The sequence below is a fragment of the Salmo trutta genome, chromosome 22 (assembly GCF_901001165.1).
Source record: "Salmo trutta chromosome 22, fSalTru1.1, whole genome shotgun sequence".
In the NCBI taxonomy this organism is placed as follows: Eukaryota; Metazoa; Chordata; class Actinopteri; order Salmoniformes; family Salmonidae; genus Salmo; species Salmo trutta.
In genome coordinates this window covers 3541935-3566532 of record NC_042978.1, presented here as the reverse complement: position 1 = coordinate 3566532, position 24598 = coordinate 3541935, and the positions used below count along the sequence as shown (strand labels likewise).

At 38.6% G+C, this 24598-nt stretch overlaps 1 protein-coding gene across 3 annotated transcripts in view; it reads right to left on the bottom strand.

Moving 5' to 3' along the window:
- Positions 1–24598, bottom strand: part of negr1 (neuronal growth regulator 1) — a 399034-nt gene that overhangs the window by 169770 nt on the left and 204666 nt on the right. For all 3 annotated transcript variants that reach the window (XM_029706299.1, XM_029706300.1, XM_029706301.1), the window contains exon 4: positions 5238–5369. In XM_029706299.1, the coding sequence (XP_029562159.1) occupies positions 5238–5369 (132 nt within the window). The remainder of the gene's footprint in view (positions 1–5237; positions 5370–24598) is intronic.

Below are 24598 nucleotides of genomic sequence, written 5' to 3'. Positions count from 1 at the left end.
CTTCTAAACAAACCACCACCCCGAACCACATAAAACAAATACCCTCTGCCACGTCCTAACCAAACTACAATCACAAATAACCCCTATACTGGTCAGGACGTGACACCGTGGAAGCTTTATTGCTGGCAAAAGTGTCCATAACCAGAGGTAATTAAACTGTTCTGTGTTCTTTTTCTCTTCACCTCTGTCTGTCTTGTTGTACATGGAACCTGTCTCACATTCATGAATTAAAAATCCCTTAAGATGTCAGCTGCTAATTTTCAGATGTACACCACAAAAACACAGCCATTTTCACTGGACTATCTGTTGCTATCTGTTGCTGCCAAGTCATGATTTCCCTGGGGGTTAGCCTGGCAATATCCAAGTGGTGAGACACATAGCCCTATAGCTCTATATTTAAATGTTTCAGGTACACTCTGATAGGTGTCTGCGTCACATACAGTATCTTCTATTCACATGATCTTCTATTGTTTGTCCTCATGTGTCTGTTTTTCAGCATAAAGACTGGCGATGACGGGACTGGAAGCCAGTCCCGTCATCGCCACTTCACACGTTCTTAAGATAACCTTCGGGCCAACTGGGGGCCCAAGGCTGGTTAGGAGACACCGCAATTGTGATGAACTGAGAGAATATTAGGGTAGCACTGCAATTCATTAATCATATGCTGTCTGCTGGTGTTATTACCTCTTTCCCTTTCTCTCTTCTACACCTCTTTCCCCACCTCGTCTTTCTTCCTCGTTTTATAATGCACACCATATGTGCATTGAAGTACAGATTGAACTTGTATTTATAATATATTACAATTATCATAATTATAATGCATGTATTTATAACATCTGGATAATGAACTTCTTTCAATAAAGCGTTTCACATTCTCCACTGGTTGAAATTAAGTATCTCATTGAAATACTATCCTGTGTCCTCAGATTAATGCAGATGAAGGGAGTTTGATATGCATATTTTTTTTCTGTATATATAAATTACAAATCAGCCTTTACTTAAATCATGTTTCTAGTCTATTGCATAGTTACAATGTGTAATCATTGATGACACAGGAGCAGGAGTGGTAAACACTGCTGACATGTATAATTGTAATACAACCATGCAGACACAGCATCATTCAAATAATGGAGATTGATATGACTGAAAAAAGAATGTCTGAGAGATTCATACCTGAACCGCACCTTTATTTGCCAAGGAAGAGTACATGATCAGTGAATAAAAGTCAATGTACAGGCTACAATGTGGGAATCTCATGCGTGGTAAAAACTACAGTACATGTTTATAGGACTTGCATCCTTGCATAATAAAGTTATTATATTCTACTCTATCCATGGGCTTCATTCAGACTTGAAGTTGATACAACAATGATAGCTGAGGTTCATAGATTGGTATGAATATTAGTTCAGAACCTAAAGTTTTAGATCGGCTACATACTGTACCTAGCTACACATCCATAGGCATACCGTTATTTTTATCCTCCACTACACAATAAGCAAGTAAATAGTTAGCTAGCTATGTTACTTCAGCTGCATTGCAAGGCAAGCTTACAACCATTGTACATTCAATTTGCAGTAAATGCTTTAGCTAGCTAGATTCTTTACATCCACTGTTTCACAAGACGACAGCCTGGTGTGCTGGTTTTCTCAGGAGTCCCTAAAACATCAAAAAACACAAATGATAAATTAATTATCCTGTCATAACACTAGCTAGCTAGCTGGCTAATGTTAGCTAGTCAGCTAAGTTGCTAAATATTGATTTTCGTAAATTACCTTTATGACAAAAAATATGCAAAATTTGTGTCTCTACATTAACTAACATATTCCTCTCAATTGTAAAATGTTTTCTTGACTTGTTATGACGTTATAACTACTTACATTTGGTTCCACCGTAATGTTTTGCCAGCCATCTTCACCCAGGGATGGGTGGCTTGCATCAAATTCATCATTGGAACCACTCGATATGATTGGTAATATAAAAACCTTGGGACCCAAATGCATAATGAGTGCTCTAACTCCCCCTTATGGTGGTCTGGAGCAATGAAGCCATGACACTGGGTACCTCTAAGTCCTGCTGTGCAAGCTCACAACTTTTAAAGGAGGAACCACTGTATGGAATTCCACCTAAGTTTCACTCCTGCTATGTTCCACTGAAGTGAACACAGCAACCTTGAATCGTATTGAGTTGCACAGGACTCAGTTAAATGCTAAATTCCTCTGACATGAATAAAGCTACCTTGTTTCACTAAATTCCCCTCATGTGAATAAAGCTACCTTGTCATCTACAGTTACCGCCCTCAATGGGTATCATGGGGTAAAATATAGACTTTATTACAGTTACCACCCACAATGGGTTTCCTGGGGTAACATGTCATCTCTTGAATCTTATGGAGTTGCACCAAAGTTTCACTTCTGCTATGTTCCCCTAACATGAATGCATCAACCTTGAATCGTGTGGAGTTTCCTCCCACTATTGTTTCAACTTAATGTTTTCACCTCAGCAACTTGTCTTACATTCCCATTTTCATTCCCCTACATCACATTCACACCCAGCAGATTCCCCCAGTCACACACATGTACATATACTTAGGTCTACAAGTATATGTGGCTACATGGCTACTACATAGCATTAGGTATTATATTTAGATTTGGCGATCTAGCCAAATATTCAGTATTAGCCTATGATAATAGTGCACATAAAGATGCAGGCAAAGTAATCTCTATTGAAAAAAAAACAGAAAATCCTGGAGCCCTATTTTAACACATTAAATATAACAACAATAATTGTCAACCCAAAATGCATGACAATCACTGGATTAGGTTGCACATTCAAATATTTAGAATCACAACATGAAAAGATGATGAACAACTTATTGAATAGCATCTCAGTAGTCTATTACGCTTTATAATAAAGCACTTTGAATTACAGTATTCAGGCAACCAAATCATGGGCTGGTGCCACCAACTGAAAAATTTAGTGAGACCAGTGCCACCAGGGGAAAATGTTCAAATGAAATATCTCATTTACATAAGTATTCATATCCTTGAGTCAATACTTTGTAGAAACACTTTTGGCAACGAATACAGTCTTTCTGGGTGAGTCTCTAAGAGCGTTCCACACCTGGATTGTGCCACATTTGCCCATTATTCCTTTCAAAATTCTTCAAGCTCTGTCAAATTGGTTGTTGATCATTGCTAGACAACCATTTCCAGGTCTTGCCATATATTTTCAAATAGATTTAAGTCAAAACTGTAACTCAGTGACTCAGGAACAGTCTTCTTGGTAAGCAACTCCACTGTAGATTTGGCCTTGTGTTTCAGGTTCTTGTCCTGCTGAAAGGTCAATTCATCTCTCAGTGTCTGGTGGATAGCAGACTGAACCAGGTTTTCTTCTAGGATGTTGCCTGTGCTTAGCTCCATTCAGTTACCTTTTAATCCTTTAAAACTCCCCAGTCCATAACAATTACAAGTATACCCATAACATGATACTGCCACCACTATGCTTGAAAATATGGAGTACCGTAATTTCCGGACTATTAGGCGCACCTGAATATAAGCCGCACCCTCTGAATTTAAAAAATATATATTATTTTGAACATAAATAAGCCACACATGTCTATAAGCCGCAGGTGCCTACCGGTACATTGAAACAAATGAACTTTACACAGGCTTTAACGAAACACTGCTTGTAACAAAAATAAATAGGCTTTAACAAAACACGGCTTGTAACAAAAATAAATAGGCTTTAACGAAACACGGCTTGTAACAAAAAATAAAAAATTAGCAGTAAGCTTTAGTTGTCTTTTTTTTGAGTCAATTCCTCACGCTGCTCTTTCCAACGTCTTATCATCAACTCATTAAGACCAAGCTCCCGTGCAGCAGCTCTATTTCCTTTTCCAACAGCCAGATCAATTGCCTTCAACTTGAAAGCTGCATCATATGCATTTCTCCGTGTCTTTGCCATGATGAGGGTGACAAAATGACTACCGTAATCAGAATGATGGGATGTTTGAGAGCGCTCGATTTAATCTAAACAGTAAACAAAAAGTTGTTTGACCTTAACCCGTTCGGCAATTTCATTGGTCTAATGAAAGCTTCATGCCGGCAAAAAACTGAGCACGTCACAGAATGTGTTTTTTGGGAGAAAAAAAAATTGAAAGCGGGAAAAATCCATATATTAGCCGCGTCATTGTTTAAGCCGCGAGGTTCAAAGCCTGGGAAAAAAGTTGCGCCTTATAGTCCGGAATTTATGGTAGTGTGTTGTATTGTATTTGCCCCAAACATATCACTTTGTATTCAGGACCATTCAAATCACCATCCCAGTGTAAATGTGTCCATAGCACAGCATATTAATCATTATGAATTTCCTCTTCAGTGACATTAAGACATTTCCAGTTGCCAAAGCATCTTTCATCTTTTAAAAGCCGTGTCTCTGTAAATAATTGGCGTCTAATATTCCTCTGAAGTACAAAATAATAGCAAGACATCCATTTAAAAAAATAAATGGACACAAACAGGTGCCAAACTTTCTGTAAGCATAGACAAGGGGCGATAATGGCAAGTCTAGACAACTATAGGATAACTAAAGGTAGAAAGGAAAGGTAGAAAGCATGACTGTCTAGGGTATTGTATTACTGATTACTTTTCTGAATATATCATCATTACAGTAACTTAATCGACTCAGAAATCTGAGAAATCCTTAATCGACCCGGTTAGCATCAAACAAACTAGGCGTCACCATTGTCCTCACACACTTGTGACTGGTCACAGTGGTGGTGTGATTCAGCACAGGGTATCAACGGAGAGGAAGACTTAAAAGCGAGAGAGAAGAGGACGGAAAGAGTAATAATTGTCAAGCACCCTTCCACCTCATACTTAGGAGTGCTGATTTCCATGTGACCATGATAACTAAAGCCACTATCATTCATTAATGCTCTGGGTCCTCATTACAGTCTCTTCACACTTTTTGAAAGACTCATTACCTGCATAATGGAATAGCCCTTAAAAACAGCCAGACCTTTCCTTAACGTGAATTAATCACCTCGGCAACGAGACAAAAAGGGAATTATCTTGTTAAATATTGAGAAACTTCAAACCAAGACTTTCATTTAAACTTCAGCCGATCTGACTAGATGGCTCATAAAGAGATCTGGGTCATTGTCAATAAACAGTATACATTGATATAGATGAGAATCTGCTTTGGCAGCCAAATTGTAGCAAGGACAGAGATGTACTTACATTTGACTACGACTTTCACCGTCTTGGTGTCAGGAGAGGCAATGTCATTCATTGCACTGCATTCATAGTCCCCTGCTTGGTCCCTTGTGATACCGGTGATGTTTAGATATTCTCCACTGTCATACTTCCTGGCTAAAAATAAAAGGGAAAAAAATTGTCATATTCAGGAAGATACAGTATACAAGATGCTTCAATATCAATTTCCTAAATACAGGAAAATAATTATTACAATGATATACAGTTCCTTGAGAAAGTATTCACACCCCTTTACTTTTTATACATTTTGTTGTGTTACAGCCTGAATTTAAAAAAAAAAAAATCCTTTATTATTTTTCCCTACCCTACCACCCCTCCCCTAATTGGAGTAACTAATGGACAACAACACTTAGGCTTCTACTTCCAGCTTATACATACTATATACATTTTATGGACACAGTATATTTTACAATAGTTATATTTTGTTTGTACTTAGTCCCATCCTTCAGCTACCCTCAACCCCTACCATCTATCTCTGAAGACCATCCCGTTTTGACTTATATTTGCTAAATATTTTTAACTGTGCTGTTTCACAAAAGTTCTGAACCTACAGTATATATATATATATTTTACGAACACAGTACATTTTACATTCATAATTGTTTTATTTATAGTCCCACAATTCAGCTCCAGTCAACGCCTCACATCTATCTCTGAACACCATCCAGTCTTGATTACTATTTGCCATATATTATTCAACTGTGCTGTGATGTTTGTAAATTAAATCTACTTTTTTTTGCTAAAAGTGTTATATTATTGACTATGACATTTCAAATCACCCAGCAGTGCTATTTGCAGAGTTAACTCCAGGTAAATGATGCAATTCTTCAGCTATTCCTGAACGTGTGACCAAAAACAAGCTACATATGGACAGTACCAAAACAAATTATCTAATTATTCTAACTCTTTGGCCTGAATGCCAAGCGTCAAGTCTGGAGGAAACCTGGTACCACCCCTACAGTGAAGCACGGTGTTGGCAGCATAATGCTGTGGGGATGTTGTTCAGTGGCAGGGACTGGGAGACTAGTCAGGATCAAGAGAAAGATGAACGGAGCAAATTACAGAGAGATCCTTGATGAAAACCTGCTTCAAAGCGCTCAGACTGGGGTGAAGGTTCGCCTTCCAACAGGACAGCGACCGCAAGCACACAGCGAAGACAACGCAGAAGTGGGTTCGGGACACGTCTCTGAATGTCCTTGAGTGGTTCAGCCAGAGCCCATACTCGAACCCAAATTAACATTTCCGGAGAGACCTGAAAATATCTGTGCAGCGAAGCTCCCCATCCAACCTGACAGAGCTTGAGAGGATCTGCAGAGAAGAATGGGAGAAACTCCCCAAATACAGGTGTGCCAAGCTTGAGGCATCATACCCAAGAAGACTCAAGGCTGTAATCGCTGCCAAAGGTGCTTCAACAAAGTACTGAGTAAAGGGTCTGAATACTTATGTAAATGTGATATTTCAGTTTTGTATTTTTAATACATTTGTAAAAATGTCTAAAAACATGTTTTTACTTTGTCGTTATGGGGTATTGTGTGTAGATTGATGAGGAAAACAATAAATTTAATCCATTTTAGAAGAAGGCTGTAACGTAACAAAATGTGGGAAAAGTCAACGGGTTTGAATCGGTGTCGTTTTGTGTATCTGTTCATAAACCATGTGCCATGTAATCGATACAATGGAAATCTCTATCCAATAATTTTGCATTCTATATGGCACAGCTGTCAATTTTTTGGTCCTGAAATGAAACTGGTATATTTTTTTATTTATTACAATTTTCATTAACCAATTTTGGTATTTAATGCTGGGCAGACAGACACGTTCCTTACATTCTCCCCCTTCCACATGCTTCTTCCATTTCCGCGGTAATGCTGCAATAAGTTGGTTGTAATTTTGGGTAGAGCAGACACTTCCATATATTCTTGTTAGCTGCATATGTGACATAACTCCACCAGTCCTAATTATGATTTAATATACAGAGTATACATTTTCTCCAAAAATAAAGTTTTTTTAATCAATTATTATATTTGAGTTTAACCATAATATTTGTTGTGTTATTTGTCTTTTCTGGTGGATTAAACTGAAATTGCAACCAACTTCAGCAATATTTAAGTCATACCACAGATTCTCAATTGGACTGAAGTCTGCTGCCACCACCATGCTTCACTGTGGGGATAGTGTTCTCGGGGTGATGAGAGGTGCACCAGATATAGTGTTTAACTTGATGGCCAAAAAGCTAAATTTTTGTCTCATCTGACCAGAGTACCTTCTCCCATGTGCCTTTTGGCGAACACTAATATTTTTTTTCTTAAAACAATGGCTTTTTTTCTGGCCACTGTTCCGTAAAGCCCAGCACTGTGGAGAGTACGGCTTAAAGTGGTCCTATGGACAGATACTCCAATCTCCGCTGTGGAGATTTGCAGCTTCTTCAGGGTTATCTTTGGTCTCTTTGTTGCCTCTCTGACTAATTCCCTCCTTGCCTGGTCTGTGAGTTTTGGTGGGCGGCTCTTTCTTGGCAGGTTTGTTGTGGTGCCATATTCTTTTCATTTTTTAATAATGGATTTAATGGTGCTCAGTGGGATGTTCAAAGTTTCAGATATTTTTTTATAACCCAACCCTGATATGTACTTCTCCACAACTTTGTCCCTGACCTGTTTGGAAAGCTCCTTGGTCTTCATGGTGCCCCTTGCTTAGTGGTGTTTCAGACTCTGGGGTCTTTCAGAACAGGTGTATATATACTGAGATCATGTGACTTGCACACAGGTGGACTTTATTTAACTAATTCTGTGACTTCTGAAGGTTATTGGTGGCACCAGATCTTATTTTGGGGCTTCATTGTAAAGGGGGTTAATACATATGCATGCACAACTTTTCTGTTTATTTTGTATTTTTATATTTTTAAACAAGTTATGTTTTTCACTTCACTTCACCAATTTGGAATATTTTGTGTATGTCCATTACATGAAATCCAAATAAAAATCTATTTAATTACAGGGTGTAATGCAACAAAATAGAAAAACTCCAAGGGGGATGAATACTTTTGCAAGGCACTGTATGTATATATATATAAATCGTGCATATCTTATTTTATTTCCACAATTAACTAATAATATGTGTAATAATGTAGGCAGTTCATATGGATTGTTACCTATAACCAAGATTGCATTACAAAAATTACATTTTTGGCAAACAATTATTGTGATTCATCCTACATTGTCTCTAACATCATTACCCCATAGCAACAGATGTGGGGTAAACACAGACACTCCCCACCCTTCCCCCACAAACAACCAAAAGCTCATTTTGACCCCACTGCTGTCTCTGGCTCCACACCCACCACACCCGGCCATCTAGATGTCTGAACGTTAGTGTATAAGTTAATGATCCATCATGTATGACATTCCTAGGAGTGTGTAAACTTACATGTTTTATTACCATAGCATTGTTGTATGTTCTCTATAGTTATGTATTTGAAAATGTAATAATTTACCAATTCGGCACATTTGGGCAAACTCCTGACAGACTTGATACAAAATATTGCACAGCAAAGTAATTCATCACTGGATCAGTCTGAAACTTTTCACACAAACTGCTGTCCTCTGAAAGTATGGCCTTTCTCTTGCATTTCAAAGATGATGGGAAAAAAAGGAAAACACGTTTTTTTGTTGGTATTATCTTTCACCAGATCTAATATGTTATATTCTCCTACATTAATTTCACATTTCCACAAACTTCAAAGTGTTTCCTTTCAAATGGTATCAATATTATGCATATCTTTGCTTCAGGTCCTGAGCTACAGGCAGTTAGATTTGGGTACGTCATTTTAGGAGAAAATTTAAAAAAGGGTAAGATCCTTAAGAGGATTTAAGACATGAAGGTCAGTCAATACGTACAATTTCAAGAACTTTGAACGTTTCTTCAAGTGCTATGATGAAACTGGCTCTCATGAGGACCGCCACCGGAAAGGAAGACCCAGAGTTATCTCTGTTGCAGAGGATAAGTTCATTAGAGTTAACTGCACCTCAGATTGCAACCCAAATAAATGCTTCACAGAGTTCAAGTAACAGACACATCTCAACCTCAACTGTTCAAAGGAGACAGTGAATCAGGCCTTCATGGTCGAAATGCTGCAAAGAAATCACTACTAAAGGACACCAATAACAAGAAGAGGCTTGCTTGGGCCAAGAAACACGAGCAAACACGAGCAATGGACATTAGACCGGTGGAAATCTGTACTTTGGTTTGATGAGTCCAAATTTCTCTGCGTCTTTGTGAGACGCAGAATAGGTGAACGGATGATCTCTGCATGTGTGGTTCCCACCGTAAAGCATTGAGAAGGAGGTGTGATGGTGTGGGGGTGCTTTGCTGGTGACACTGTCTGTGATTTATTAGAATTCAAGGCACACTTAACCAGCATGGCTACCACAGCATTCTGCAGCGATACGCCATCCCATCTGGTTTGCGCTTAGTGGACTATCATTTGTTTTTCAACAGGACAATGACCAAACACACCTCCAGGCTGTGTAAGGGATATTTTACCAAGAAGGCGAGTGATGGATTGCGCATCAGATGACCTGGCCTCCACAATCACCCGACCTCAACCCAATTGAGATGGTTTGGGATGAGGTGTATTTTTATCTCTATTTTTATCTAATTTTACTGCTTGCATGAGTTACTTGATGTGGAAGAGTTCCATGTAGTCAGTATGGTTACCAAATAGTATGGTCTACAGCTTATCATGAATTATTCTAACTCAGGCGAGCAGGACCTCAAGACTACCTTTGTTAACAACAGCACTAGCTGTTGTTAACAGAGTGACACACACTACCCCCCTGAGTTTGACCGACGCTGCCATTCTATCCTGTCGATGTATAATAAAATGAGCTAGATTTATATTTACCATGTCCTTGTTCAGCCACGACTCGGAGAAACATAGGAAATTACAGTTTGTTAACAGATTGGCTTCACCTCGTTAGGCAGTATGTTTTATACCTGTGCTGGCTTGTCCATCTCGTAAGTGGGAAGGTGTTTCACCTGTACTGGCCCAGTGGATATTTACGAGGGTCTGGCCCAGTGCTCCAGTTGTCTTGAAAGATGAAATGTTTAACACCTTTAGTTGGCTCTCCCTATTTGATTACTAAACAAACAATCCTTTATCTGATCTTCCCTGTTTCTTTTGCTCCACTTTTAGGTTTGCTTCCTATCTTTAAGTTTGGTGTGGGTTTTTCTTTTGTTTGCTTCCTCTTGGGCAAATTTAGTTGGAGCTCATGGTGGGTGTCTTTTAGGTCCCAGTTGTTGTTGCTAGTCAATTTTCATGAGTGTCTTTCAAAACCCCTCCTAAAACCCCACCTGTTTAATTTAGGTTATTATCAGTGACTCTTTGTTAGTTTCCCTTTCTGTTTGAGTGACAATTTTTGGTTTTCTTGTTGGGGAACGTAACAAATTCTTCAGATCACGTTGATAAGAGCCCGTCCAGTTTATTCACCAGTGATTGCACATTCTCCAATGAAACGGAGGGCAGTGGTGGTTTATCCACTTGCCGACGTAGTCTCGTCCGGTATCCCGCACGCCAGCCTCTATAATGGCGCCTCTTCCTCCTTCGAGTGTCGGGGATTTGGGCCTGGTCCGGGATGTGCAGTATGTCATTCGCTCATTGAAGTAGAAAACCTCATCCAAATCGAGGTTAGTGATCTGATGTCCAGAATCTCTTTTCGGTCATAGAAAATGATGGCGGAAACATTATGCACAAAAACACAAAATAACACAATCTGTCAAGAGCCTGTAAAACAGCTGTGATTCCCTCCAGTGCCATTTATTTTATCCTGATGGTTTTGTTTTGTACATCACTCCTCGTGCCACTTATCACCAAAAACGCCTTCAATGATTATTCTCCGACTGTGCATTTACGGCAGTTTTTACTTTCACCATTAAAGGGCCAATTTCTAGTGTTCTGTACTCCCGAAGTTGTTGACAGTTTCTGTGCTTGCCAGTTAGCTAGCAGTTTCTTACTGGCGATAAAAACGGATGATTGCCATCATTTTCCAAGTCATTACTGAATTATTTAATGTAACAAGTCAAACATCAAACTTTGTAAACAATTCATGGTAACCAAGTAACAATAAATTTAGACCTGGTGATTATTTGAAACAGCCGTTTATTTGCTGGAATGTGTGCCGTTGCCTGGCTATTAAAAGGGACAGATGGCTATTTGAGATTCAGAGTTTAATTGAAGTTTTACGGTGTGTTAATGTCAATATACTTCAATGCAAGTTTGAAAGAAGAGCACTTCTCAACAGTAGATTCACCCTACAAATTGTCTTTGCTCCTGAATTATGTATGTCTCCTCTTACCCAGACTGCACAATGAAACCCTGGTTATCTTATTGATTAGAAAGGGGAAGGGGAAATAACTAAGGTCAGCAGGCCTGTAATAAGAAATGTATCCTTGGAGTATCCATTAATGTATTAAGTGTCTCAACCCTGACCACCTCTACTCAACCACCTCAAGCAGTATCTTTGTGACAAATAGTAGACAATCTGACGAAGAAGTGAAGAAAAATCTGAGCCACTGGCTTTAAAAAAGATATCACATACAGGTCCATTAGCACTCAACAATTGCCTGGTTGAACAAAACCATGCGAAGGTCCTCCACTGAGAACTTCATTGAGAGAAGACACTGACGGTGTGTGTTGAGAGGTATTCGGAAGCTTCAGAGGAGCCCCTCACACCTGAGGGAGATGTCACTCCAAACAAATTAAAGAAATCATAGAGAGGTTAATTTTCGTATTCAGTGCAGTCACAGTAAGCAATTTCCCACATTGTGTAGGGAGCACGGAGTACATTTCCTCCAGGGCTGCAACACACAGATAGCACGAGCACCACAGAGAAATCCATTATAGCACAGGCTGCATTTTTACATCCATTTATCCTTTAAACTCTTGAAAATAGAGTACTACCCACGCAGTGGCTTTCTCAGCGGCTCCCCTCTAGGCCTGCTCAAGGTACGGGCCAGAACCCTTTTCCTTTCACACTGTGTCTCTTCAAAAACAGTTTCTCTGCCTTGACACATCAACCTCCAGAGTTTATTGTCAATCTGGAACATTAACATCTAGCCGGGACTCAATTAATACAGTGGATCTAAAACCCACTGAGTCATACCTGACTGAGGACCCCACCTTTGTGACCTGTAGTATTATTTTAGTAACATTTTGTATTCAAATGTTTAGCCACATGTGGCTAGGAAAAATATGTGTCCATACATACTGTAGATAGGATTAAAAGCATTTCACATACGGTGTCCATATTAGGACACTCTGTCTCAGTAAGAATTGCATCGTTGTCAGGAGTTAAGTCGTTCTCAGTAGGAGTTGAGTCACTGTCAGTAGGAGTTGAGTCAGTCTCAGGTGTTGAGTCAGTAGAACTTGAGTCAATGTCAGTATGAATTAAGTCAATCTCAGTAAGAGTTGAGTCATTGACAATAGGAGTTGACTCTCTCAGTAATAATTAAGTCATTGACAGTAGGAATTGACTCTCTCAGTAAGAATTGAGTCATTAGGCAGGTTTCTATTGACCCAGCTTTATTCAAAAAAAGCAATTTCGCCCAAAAAATTATTGCGATGTGTAATGGAAACAGCAGACATGAGACATTTTCTAAAGATCAACAAAAAATGTATCTGTTCGACGGGTGAATTTTTATTTTGTCTAACTTTCTTTATTGTGACAAATTATGATGGAAACTGTGTTTCAACTTCGCAGGACAAGGATTGTCCTGACTTTCAAGAATGCTTAAATTGCTTCGCCTTGCTTTTTCTGGTTGGCTAGCAAGTTTCACCATTCAATTATTTCAGATCTACAGGAGTGTAAGATTCACAATCCATGGACTAGCGTAGGCAGCCGATCCGTGGCGATACACTGGCACATAAGAATTATTAGAATATGGCAAATATTAGTAAATTATTTAATTCTATCCATGCTGGCTTTCACATGCTACCTGAGACATGAAACAGATAGGTGGGAGGGGGTATACAGGTTGTCACCAATTTATTAATGCACGATTTGCCTAAGTGGGTAATGGAAACACTTCAACCACTAGATTTTTATTCGACACTGTAGATTTTTGCTAAAAAGTTGTTATTTCAGGTGTGATGTCATTACATCAAGCTATTTTTATTGACGGAAGATAGTTAAATGGAAATGCACCCTAGTAGGCAATTGTCACATCTATTTTCTTTCTAAATGTTGACAACAACTTTCTAAACGTTGACAAACAAATCACTGGACACTTCACTTTGTGACATCGGCTGATGTAAAAATGGCTTCATAAATACATTTGATTGATTGACAAGTCAATGGAAACATAGCTAGTGTCAGTAGGAGTCGATCTCAGTAGGAGTCTGAGTCGATCTCAGTAGGAGTCGATCTCAGTAGGAGTTGAGTCAGCAGGTATTGCATCAGCCTTAGTAGGAATTTATTCAGACTCTCCTAGATCCCTTTAATTATTTCCTCCAATCCTACATCCCTTAATTCAACATTTTCTTGTTTCCTTTCCTGCTTTCCTACATCCCTTGACTCCTATCCTAACTTTGTTTCCTTCCCTCCTTCTGTTCTCTTTTCTTAAATCCTTATCCTTTCATTTCCTAGCTTTTCCATGTCTCTTATCCCTTCCAAGCTTCCTTTCCTTCATTTCCTAGTTCCCTTTCCTCCTTTCCTAGAGTTATTTCCTCCTTTCCTTCTTTCCTAGCTTGTGAACCCTTTGGAATTACCTGGACTTCTCCATAAATTGGTCGTAACATTTGATCTGATCTTCATCTAAGTCACAACAATAGGGGGCAGTATTTGCACGGCCGGATAAAAAACGTACCCGATTTAATCAGGTTACTACTCCTGCCCAGTAACTAGAATATGCATATAATTAGTAGATTTGGATAGAAAACACTCTAAAGTTTCTAAAACTGTTTGAATGGTGTCTGTGAGTATAACAAAACTCATATGGCAGGCCAAAACCTGAGAAGATTCCATGCAGGAAGTGGAAATCTGATTTGTGGAATCACTTTCAACACTTTGCCTATGAAACACACCGTGAGTTAGGATTCATTTAGCACTTCCTAAGGCTTCCACTAGAGGTCAACAGTCTTTACAAAGTGGTTTAAGTGTTCTCTGGTAGAAACTGACCGAACGAGAGGCCTGGAAAGTTGGTCATAGGGGGAGGGCCATTACTACTATGACGCGAGCGCCCGTGGGTACCCTTTTGTTCCGAAACGTTTAGTAAGACTGTAGATTATGCTTTCATTACTAGATTAATTATCTAATACTTTGATTGGGGGGACAACATGTCAGTTCATGCTGCAAGAACTCTGATAGGCTGGAGGACGTCCTCTGGGAGTTGTCATAATTACTGTGTAAGTCTATGGAAGGGGGTGAGAACCATAAGCCTCCTAGGTTGTGTATTGAAGTCAATGTACCATGGTGGAGGACGGAAACTAACTGTCCTCCGGCTATACCATGGTGCTACCCTACAGAGTGCTATTGAGGCTACTGTAGACATTCTTTGCAAAATAGTGTGTTTTAATCAATTATTTGGTGACGTGATTATATTTTGTATAGTTTTATCTAAAATGGATAACTTTTTTAATGTTTTACATTTTAAATTCACTGAGGAGGATTGTCCTCCCCTTCCTCCTCTGAGGAGCCTCCACTGGTATATAAAACCACTGGAATTGGAATTTTGCTTTATCTCCTTTAATCAGCTGCTCTTCCACAAACATTGTTTTGTTATTCTTGTTACTGTACATGAAGCAAATGTACTTTACAGGAAGCATATTAAAGCCAAATTATATTTTCAAAATACCATACTATAGCCACACTTCAGTAAATGTAGTTAATGATTAGTCAGCATTATTTTGGTTGCCAAGAGAAAGGGTGGAAAAAAATAAGCAAACAAGAAAACATTTGGAGAAAGAACAGGAACTTGACAGTCAGTCAGGGCAATTCATCATTCTGTCAAACTCCACTGACTGCTGCAGCACAGCTATCTACAGTACACACAATCTCACCAAAATGGCTGACTCGAGTGCTAGAGAAAGCAAAGAAAAAGATGCCATGTTTATGATTTCACTTACTTGGTTTCTTGTCAATCATACACATACTGCATCTTAACAAACACAAAGTACTCTGAGTTTTAAAATCAATGTTATATTGTTGTTGGGATCCTCTATTTAATGGTTTACCCCTCCCAATTGCTCAGAATTAAAATATGAATAAATGTATAACGTAAATCCGTTGCTGTCAGTTTGATACCTGTGTAGTTTAATTCTGTAGGTGGTGGATGTATGACGCGTTGCTGACAAACACTGGACGGAGATCGATTACCCTTTTGCATGAAGAAGAGCCGAACGAGAAGAGAGGAAGAGGCAAAGCAAGAAGATCGACTCCGCCCAAAATCTGTCCACATGTAAATAAGTGTTAAGCAGAACAAGTGAGTATGGGAAGCAATGAGAGAGTGTCGAATTTGGTCAAGATAAAAGTGAATTGCTATTTTGATAGGTGAGGCTTATTTGATGTAATATTTGTTTCATAATGTTTAGGTTGTTACGAGTGTACTGATATAAGTGTAATGCACATGAGATTCCGGCAACTTTGTGAAAAACTATTTTATATTGGAGATGTGCCTGGTATTCACACATGTACATGTCCTCTCATTGGCTAGAATGCTCCCACCTGATCTCGCCTACTATCACCTTTGCGGATATGTATTTCCATTGTTAGAGTGGGCAGTCAACCATCTTCTCAATATAATAGATAATCTTTGACTGACCACAGTTACAGCCATGCATCAATTCAACTACTTCTTGTCCTCAAGTAATACACATCTGACCAATCAGAATAGAGCACAGTAGTAGCTAGGTAGATAATCAATTACCATTACAATTCCAAAAAACTGATTCACCATATTTTAGAACTACACAACAGTGACATAGAAAACAATAATATTATACTGTTCAATGAGTGGGCTAGACTATATCAAATATGGTATACTAAATGTACTTGTTGTTTCAAGGTACACTATTTATACAAAAGGAGCAATTTTTATTTTTTTTATTTTTATTTTTTATTTATTTCACCTTTATTTAACCAGGTAGGCAAGTTGAGAACAAGTTCTCATTTACAATTGCGACCTGGCCAAGATAAAGCAAAGCAGTTCGACAACATACAACAACACAGAGTTACACATGGAGTAAACAACATACAGTCAATAATACAGTAGAAAAAAAAATAAGACTATATACAATGTGAGCAAATGATGTGAGATAAGGGAGGTAAAAGCAAAAAAATGCCATGGTGGCAAAGTAAATAAAGTATAGCAAGAAAAACACTGGAATGGTAGATTTGTAGTTTGAAGAAAGTTCAAAGTTCAAATATAAATAATATGAATAATATGGTGCAAAGGATGACAATTCAGCCGCAAAATGGTAGGCAACACAAGCTCACAAAACGGGACCGCCAAGTGCCGAAGCGTGTGGCGCGTAAAAATCGTCTGTTCTCGGTTGCAACACTCACTACCGAGTTCTAAACTGCCTCTGGAAGCAACAACAGCACAATAACTGTTCGTCGGGAGCTTCATGAAATGGGTTTCCATGGATGAGAAGCCGCACACTAAGATTACCATTCGCAATGCCAAGTGTTGGCTGGAGTGGTGTAAAAGCTAGCCACCTTTTGACTCTGGAGCAGTGGAAAACCGTTCCCTGGAGTGATGGATCAAATCAAATCGTATTTGTCACATTCGCCAAATACAACAGGTGTAGACCTTACAGTGAAATGCTTACTTACAAACCCTTAACCAACAATGCAGTTTTAAGATAAAGAGTTAAGAAACACATTTACTAAATAAACTAAAGTAAAAAATAAAAGAGCAACAATAAAATAACAAAAACGAGGCTATATACAAGGGGTTACCGGTACCGAGTCAATGTGCGGGAGTACAGGTTAGTCGAGGTAATTGTGGTAATATGTACAGTACCAGTCAAAAGTTTGGACACACCAACTCATTCAAGGGTTTTTCTTTTTTTACTTTTTTCTACATTGTACAATTATAGTGAAGACACCAAAACTTTGAAATAACACACATGGAATCATGCAGTAACCAATAAATGATCTCTGCATCTGTGGTTCCCACTGTGAAGCATGGAGGAGGAGGTGTGATGGTGTGGGGGTGATTTGCTGGTGACACTGTCTGTGATTTATTTAAAATTCAAGGCACACTTAACCAGTATGTCTACCACAGCATTCTGCAGCGATACGCCATCCCATCTGGTTTGCGCTTAGTGGGACAATTATCTGTCTTTCAACAGGACAATGACCCAACACACCTCCAGGCTGTTTTGCATCTTCAAAGTGGTAGGCATGTTATGTAAATCAAATGATACAACCCCACAAAAAATATATATATATTCCAGTTTGTAAGGCAACAAAATAGGAAAAATGCCACGGGGGTGAATACTTTTGCAAGGCACTGTAATAAACAGAGAGTAGCAGCAGTGTAAAAAAAGGGGGGATCAATTCAAATAGACCGGGTAGCCATCAGATCATGCTTCACCATTTGGCAGTCCGAAGGATGAATCTGGGTTTGGCGGATGCCAGGAGAACGCTACCTGCCCCAATGCATAGTGCTAACTTTACAGTTTGGTGAAGGAGGAATAATGGTCTGGGGCTGTTTTTCATGGTCCGGGCTAGGTCCCTTAATTCCAGTGAAGGGAAATCTTAACTCTTCAGCATACAATGACATTATACACAATTCTGTGCTTCCAACTTTGTGGCAACAGTTTGGGGAAGGCCCTTTCATGTTTCAGCATGACAATGCCCCCGTGCACAAAGCGAGGTCCGTACAGAAATGGTTTGTGGAGATCGGAGTGGAATAACTTGACTGGCCTGTACAGAGCCCTGACCTCAACCCCTTCAAAAACCTTTGGGATGAATTGGAACGCCGACTGCAAGTCAGGCCTAATCGCCCAAAATCAGTGCCCAACCTCAATAATACCCGTGGCTGAATGAAAGCAAGTCCCCGCATCAATGTTCCAACATCTAGTGGAAAGCTTTCCCAGAAGAGTGGAGGCTGTTATAGCAGCAAAGGGGGGACCAACTCCATATTAATGCCCATGATTTTGGAATTAGATTTTCGACGAGCATGTGTCTGCATACTTTTGGTCATGTAGTGTATTTCTGTACACATCCAACACACTGAAAATGATGTAGATGGAGACATTTGATTATACCATTACAACCTAGTCCATTGGACCAATTGCCATTACATAATAGCTGGTCCATATCTTCTATGCCAAATGGCCCCTTTTGAAGTCCTAGACTTCCTCTGTGATTACATTTAGTTCCTGGTTCTTTCATTTGACCAGAATATAATTTCCCCCCAAGCAACATCAAAGTATGGATACTTCAAAGTAGAATAAGGGACTGCCACTTTGACTCCTCAGATGGGTCTTTTGATCAGCTTCTGAAAACCCCAATACAATAAGGGAAAATGCACCAGATAAGAGGATTTGACTGCCATATGATTAATGTAGTCATCCTTACAGTTATCAGATAAGCACAGCATGGACTAATCCATTAATATGAAAATGAGGGGGGATTCAAAGTCAGTGTAATGGCAGGGGAACTGTTGCAGCACCACAGCTCTGTCAATTCATTTTTGAATGGGGCCTAAAAGTTTCAGAAGCTTAATGGTGTACGAAGGCATACACATACAAGCCAGGAGGATCAGCAGTAGTCCAAGTGATTACTTTTGGAGCTCTTGTAATCAACATCCGAGACAACAAATTGCATTAATGTGCTGAGACTCTGAATATTCATGCAGTGATTATTAACCATTCATAATCTTCATCAAAACCAACCCTGTTTTTTATTATTGTCACGCCCTGACCTTAGAGATCCCTTTTATTCTCTATTTGGTTAGGTCGGGGTGTGACTAGGGTGGGAAATCTATGTTACTTATTTCTATGTTGGCCTGATATGGTTCCCAATCAGAGGCAGCTGTCTATCTTTGTCTCTGATTGGGGATCATATTTAGGCAGCCTATTCCCAACTGTTTGTGGGATCTTATTTTGAGTTAGTGCATGTTGCACCTCTGTCGTCACCGTTTGTTGTTTTGTTTATAGTATGTCTTGCATAGTTTCACATATTAATAAAGATGTGGAACGATACTCACGCTGCACCTTGGTCCTTCTCTACACACAAACGTGACAATTATCCAAGCAATATTTGTGACATCATAAAAATAAGAATACAACCATAGTTTATTTATATTTAACTAGGCAAGTCAGTTAAGAACAAATTCTTATTTTCAATAACCTTTCGGTTACAAGTCCAACGTTCTAACCACTAACCTACCTGCCGCCCCATAAAGAGTGATCATACTTACTGTCAAATAAAGAAAATCAACTGAACCCAAATCATGTTCTTGTTTAGGTATTTCCATTAAATTAAGGTGAGGCACCACAGGCTAAAATGACAGTTTTGAAATTCAGGAGTATTTTGGTCATTTTAATATTAGTACTTCCAAAGGTACAATAAAAATGTCAGCTTGATGTATCTAGTACCAGTCAAAAGTTTGGACACCAACTCATTCCAAGATTTTTCTTTATTTTTACAATGTTCTACATTGTAGAATATTAGTGAAGACATCAAAACTATGAAATAAAATATATGGAATGATGTAGTAAGCAAAAATGTTTTAAACAAATCAAAATATAGTTTATAATTTGAGATTCTTCAAAGTAGCCACCCTTTGCCTTGATGACAGCTTTGCACACTCTTGGTATTCTCTCAAGAGGTAGTCAACTGGAATGCATTTCAATTAACAGGTGTGCCTTGTTAAAAGTTCATTTGTGTAATTTCTTTCCTTAATGCGTTTGAGCCAATCAGTTGTGTTGTGACAAGGTAGGGGGTAATACAGAAGATAGCCCTATTTGGCAAGAACAGCTCAATGAGAAACGACAGTCCATCATTACTTTAAGACGTGAAAAAAGGTCATTCAATCCTGAAAATTTCAAGAACTTTGAACGTTTCTTCAAGTGCAGTCGCAAAAACCATCAAGCGCTATGATGAAACTGGCGCTCATGAGGACCACCACAGGGAAGGAAGACCCAGAGTTACCTCTGCTGCAGAGGATACACTCATTACACCATCCCATCTGGTTTGCGCTTAGTGGGACTTTCATTTGTTTTTCAACAGGACAATGACCCAACACACCTCCAGGCTGTGTAAGGGCTATTTGATCAAGAAGGAGAGTGATGGAGCGCTGCATCAGAAGACCTGGCCTCCACAATCATCCCGACCTCAACCCAATTGAGATGGTTTGGGATGAGTTGGACCGCAGAGTGAAAGAATAGCAACCAACAAGTGCTCAGCATATGTGGGAACTCCTTCAACACTGCTGGAAAAGCATTCCAGGTGAAGCTGGTTGAGAGAACGCCTTGATGACAGCTTTGATGACAGCACACTCTTGGCAAAGGGGGCTACTTTTGAAGAATCTAAAATCTAAAATATATTTTGAGTTGTTTAACACTTTTTTGGTTACTACATGATTCCATATGTGTTATTTCATAGTGTTGATGTCTTCACTATTATTCAACAATGTAGAAATTAGTAAAAATAAAGAAAAAACATTAAATGAGCAGGTGTGTCCAAACTTTTGACTGGTACTGTATATTATTTCTATTTATTTAAACTTTATTTTGACAGGGAAGTCATCATAGGGACTAGAGTCTCTTTTACAAATGAGCCCTGCATACATTCAATATACAATATACACAATTACAAAACATGAAGAAAAACAGACAATCAACAGAGGTCTCTGATCATTACTCTGAACTGACAAAGAGGGACCAGAACATCTAATCTCAGAGAGCTCTGGAAAATGTTCCATATGTAGAGGGTGGTCATCAAAACGTCATGGATTGTAACCATATTGAAATGAACATGAATCCATCATTTCAAAGCTGACTACATGTATTCATACAGTGCCTTCAGAAAGTATTCACACTATTTGACTTTGTCCACATTTTGCTGTTACAGCCTGAAGATACAGTTGTCGTTCCTAACTCAGTTGATGGAGAGGAAGGAAGCTGCTTAGGGAAATCACCATGGGGCCAATGGTGACTTTAAAATAGTTCCACAGTTTAATGGCTATAATAGGAGAAAACTAAAGACGGATCAACAACATTGTAGTTACTCCACAATACTGGCATCAATAAATGACAGAGTGAAAAGGAAGCCTGTACATAATACAAATATTCAAAAGCATGCATCCTGTTTGCAATAAGGCACTAAAGTCAGTGGTGTGTATTCATTGAGCCAAGGGAAATAATTTTTATTTTGTCTCTCTGTGTTTTCATAATTTTCCGTCAATTGCAAGTGGCTGAATCTCACTGGAGAAATCATCAGAGCGAGGGAAACAGCGACCCTCTGTCTCAGTATGTGTAGCCCATGTATATGATGCTATCTGGAACAAAAGACTATGACATGTTGCTGCTGTAGCAATTGATTGATTGATGCCAGCAAGCATTTGGCCTCCCTTGATAAAAACATTTATATAAAAGAATTAGATGTTAGATGTTGCTCTCCGTTTTTTTGATGAAACAAATGCACATATAGTTGAATTTATTCCTCCACTGTGTGACTGTCTTTTTGTTGTCACTGCCTTATTATATATCACAGCAAGCCTTTTGGACAAAAATTATAAGAATATGGAGAGTTATGAAGTTATGAAAAATGGGTGTTTTACAAATGTTGAACTTATAATATGGCTACTAATACTGGAAAAGCTAAATCAAAGTCCAAGTATACAGATTTGACGATATTCTTGCAGAAAAATGTAATGTGAATGTAAATGTCTCCTTCACGATTTGCCCAAATGTACCTGGGTAACTTTAAAAAAAAAAATTATTTCACCTTTATTTAACCAGGTAGGCTAGTTGAGAACAAGTTCTCATTTACAACTGCAACCTGGCCAAGATAAAGCAAAGCAGTGTGACACAGACATCAACACAGAGTTACACATGGAGTAAACAATAAACAAGCCAATAACACAATAAACAAGTCAATGACACAGTAGAAAAAAAAGAAAGTCTATATACAGTGTGTGCAAAAAGCATGAGGAGGTAGGCAATAAATAGGCCATAGGAGCGAATAATTACAATTTAGCAGATTAACACTGGAGTGATAAATGAGCATATGAGGATGTGCAAGTAGAAATACTGGTGTGCAAAAGAGCAAAAAAGTAAATAAAATAAAAACAGTATGGGGATGAGGTAGGTAGATTGGTGGGCAATTTACAGATGGACTATGTACAGTGAGGGAAATAAAAGTTTCCAACTTCAGCGATTTTTGCAATTCGTTCCAGTCACTGGCAACTTCACACTAAATGTCATGTAGTTTGCTCATACTTCAAGTTATCCATCTGAAATATACACTGTTTGCACATACACCGTTTGCACATACACTGCTGCCATGTTGTGAACACCATCGGAATACCAACCAGAGTGATGGCTAGTTTCTGTTGCATTTCAAAGATGGTGGTAGAAAAAAATAAAAATGGTTGTTTTTTTTCTTTGTATTTTCATCTACATTCAATTCACATTTCCACAAACTTCAACGTGTTTCCTTTCAAGTGGTACCAATAATATGCATATCCTTGCTTCAGGGCCTGAGCTGCAGGCAGTTAGATTTGGGTATGTCATTTTAGGCGAAAATTAAAAAAAAGGGGGCTATCCCTTAACAAATGGGTTATAGAGCAAACAACGCATATATCACAACATAGGTTGTACTATGACTTTTTTATTGGCTTGGCTTACCCAGTGATTTTACCCAAGCACCGCTACTAACTAAAGTAAAACTGCAAGAAATGTGGCAAAGAAATGTACTTATGTCCTGAATGCAAAGTGTTATGTTTGGGGCAAATCCAACACATCACTGAGTACCATTCTACATATTTTCAAGCATAATTGTGTCTTCATCATGTTATGGATATGCTTGTAATTGTTAAGGACTGGGAAGTTTTTTAGGATAAAAACGAAAATGAATGCACAGGCAAAATCCTAGAGGAAAGCCTGGTTCAGTCTGCTTTACACCAGATACTGGAAGATGAATTCACCTTTCATCAGGACAATAACATAAAACCCATGGCCAAATCTACAATGCAGTTGCTTACCAAGAAGACAATGAATGTTCCTGACTTAATTCTACTTGAAAATCGATGGAAAGACTGTCAAATTGGTTGTTGATCATTGCTAGACAACCATTTTCATGAGATTGAAGATACATGGACGAATATTGTACAATCCAAGTGTGAAAAGCTCTTAGAAACTTACTCAGAAAGACTCACAGCTGTAATCATTGCCATAAGCGCTTCTAACATGTTGATTCAGGGGTGTGAATTCTTATGTAAATTAGACATTTCTATATATTTGCAAAAATGTCAAAACACATTTTTTCACTTTGTCATTATGGGGTATTGTTGTCACGGGTGTCGTAGGGTAGAGACCAAGACGCAGCGGGAAAATGTATACTCATCTTTATTATAGTGAAGAAGGAAAACACATACAACATATACAAAAACAAAAAAACTAACTTGACAGTCTTGTCAGGCAAAACAGCTAAACAAGAACAATCTCCCACAAAATCCCATGAAAAACAAACTCCTAATTATAGGACCCTCAATCAGAGGCAACAATAACCAGCTGCCTCCAATTGAAGGTCCAACCCCAATTAACTAAACATAGAACTACAAAAGACTAGATAGAACATAGAAATAGAATAACATAGAACAATGACTAACAAACCCTGGACTAATAAATGAAATACCCCTCTACCTAAACACATACACAAAACACACCCTGAACCACATAAAACAAACACCCCCTGCTACGTCCTGAACAAACTACACTAACAAATAACCCCTATACTGGTCAGGACGTGACAATTGTATGTAAATGGGTGAAAAAAATATTTAATATATTTTTAATTCAGGCTTTAACACAACAAAATGTGGAGTAAGTGTCACGGTTAATTTCTGTATTATCAAATAAGGAGAGGCAAACATCACACAAGTCAGAGATATACATCAACTAAATCTTTATTCACTTATTAATAAAGAAAGCATGTCACATCACACACAAGTGAATGATGTGAGTGCTTTACAATATGGCTGGTCGACAAACCACTCTTAGATGATTTGTTGAGGTCCCGACACAAAGGATACAAAGATCTTTTATAGCAAAGATACACCCCCTTAGTCTACATGACAAACAACAGACGTGTGGAAAG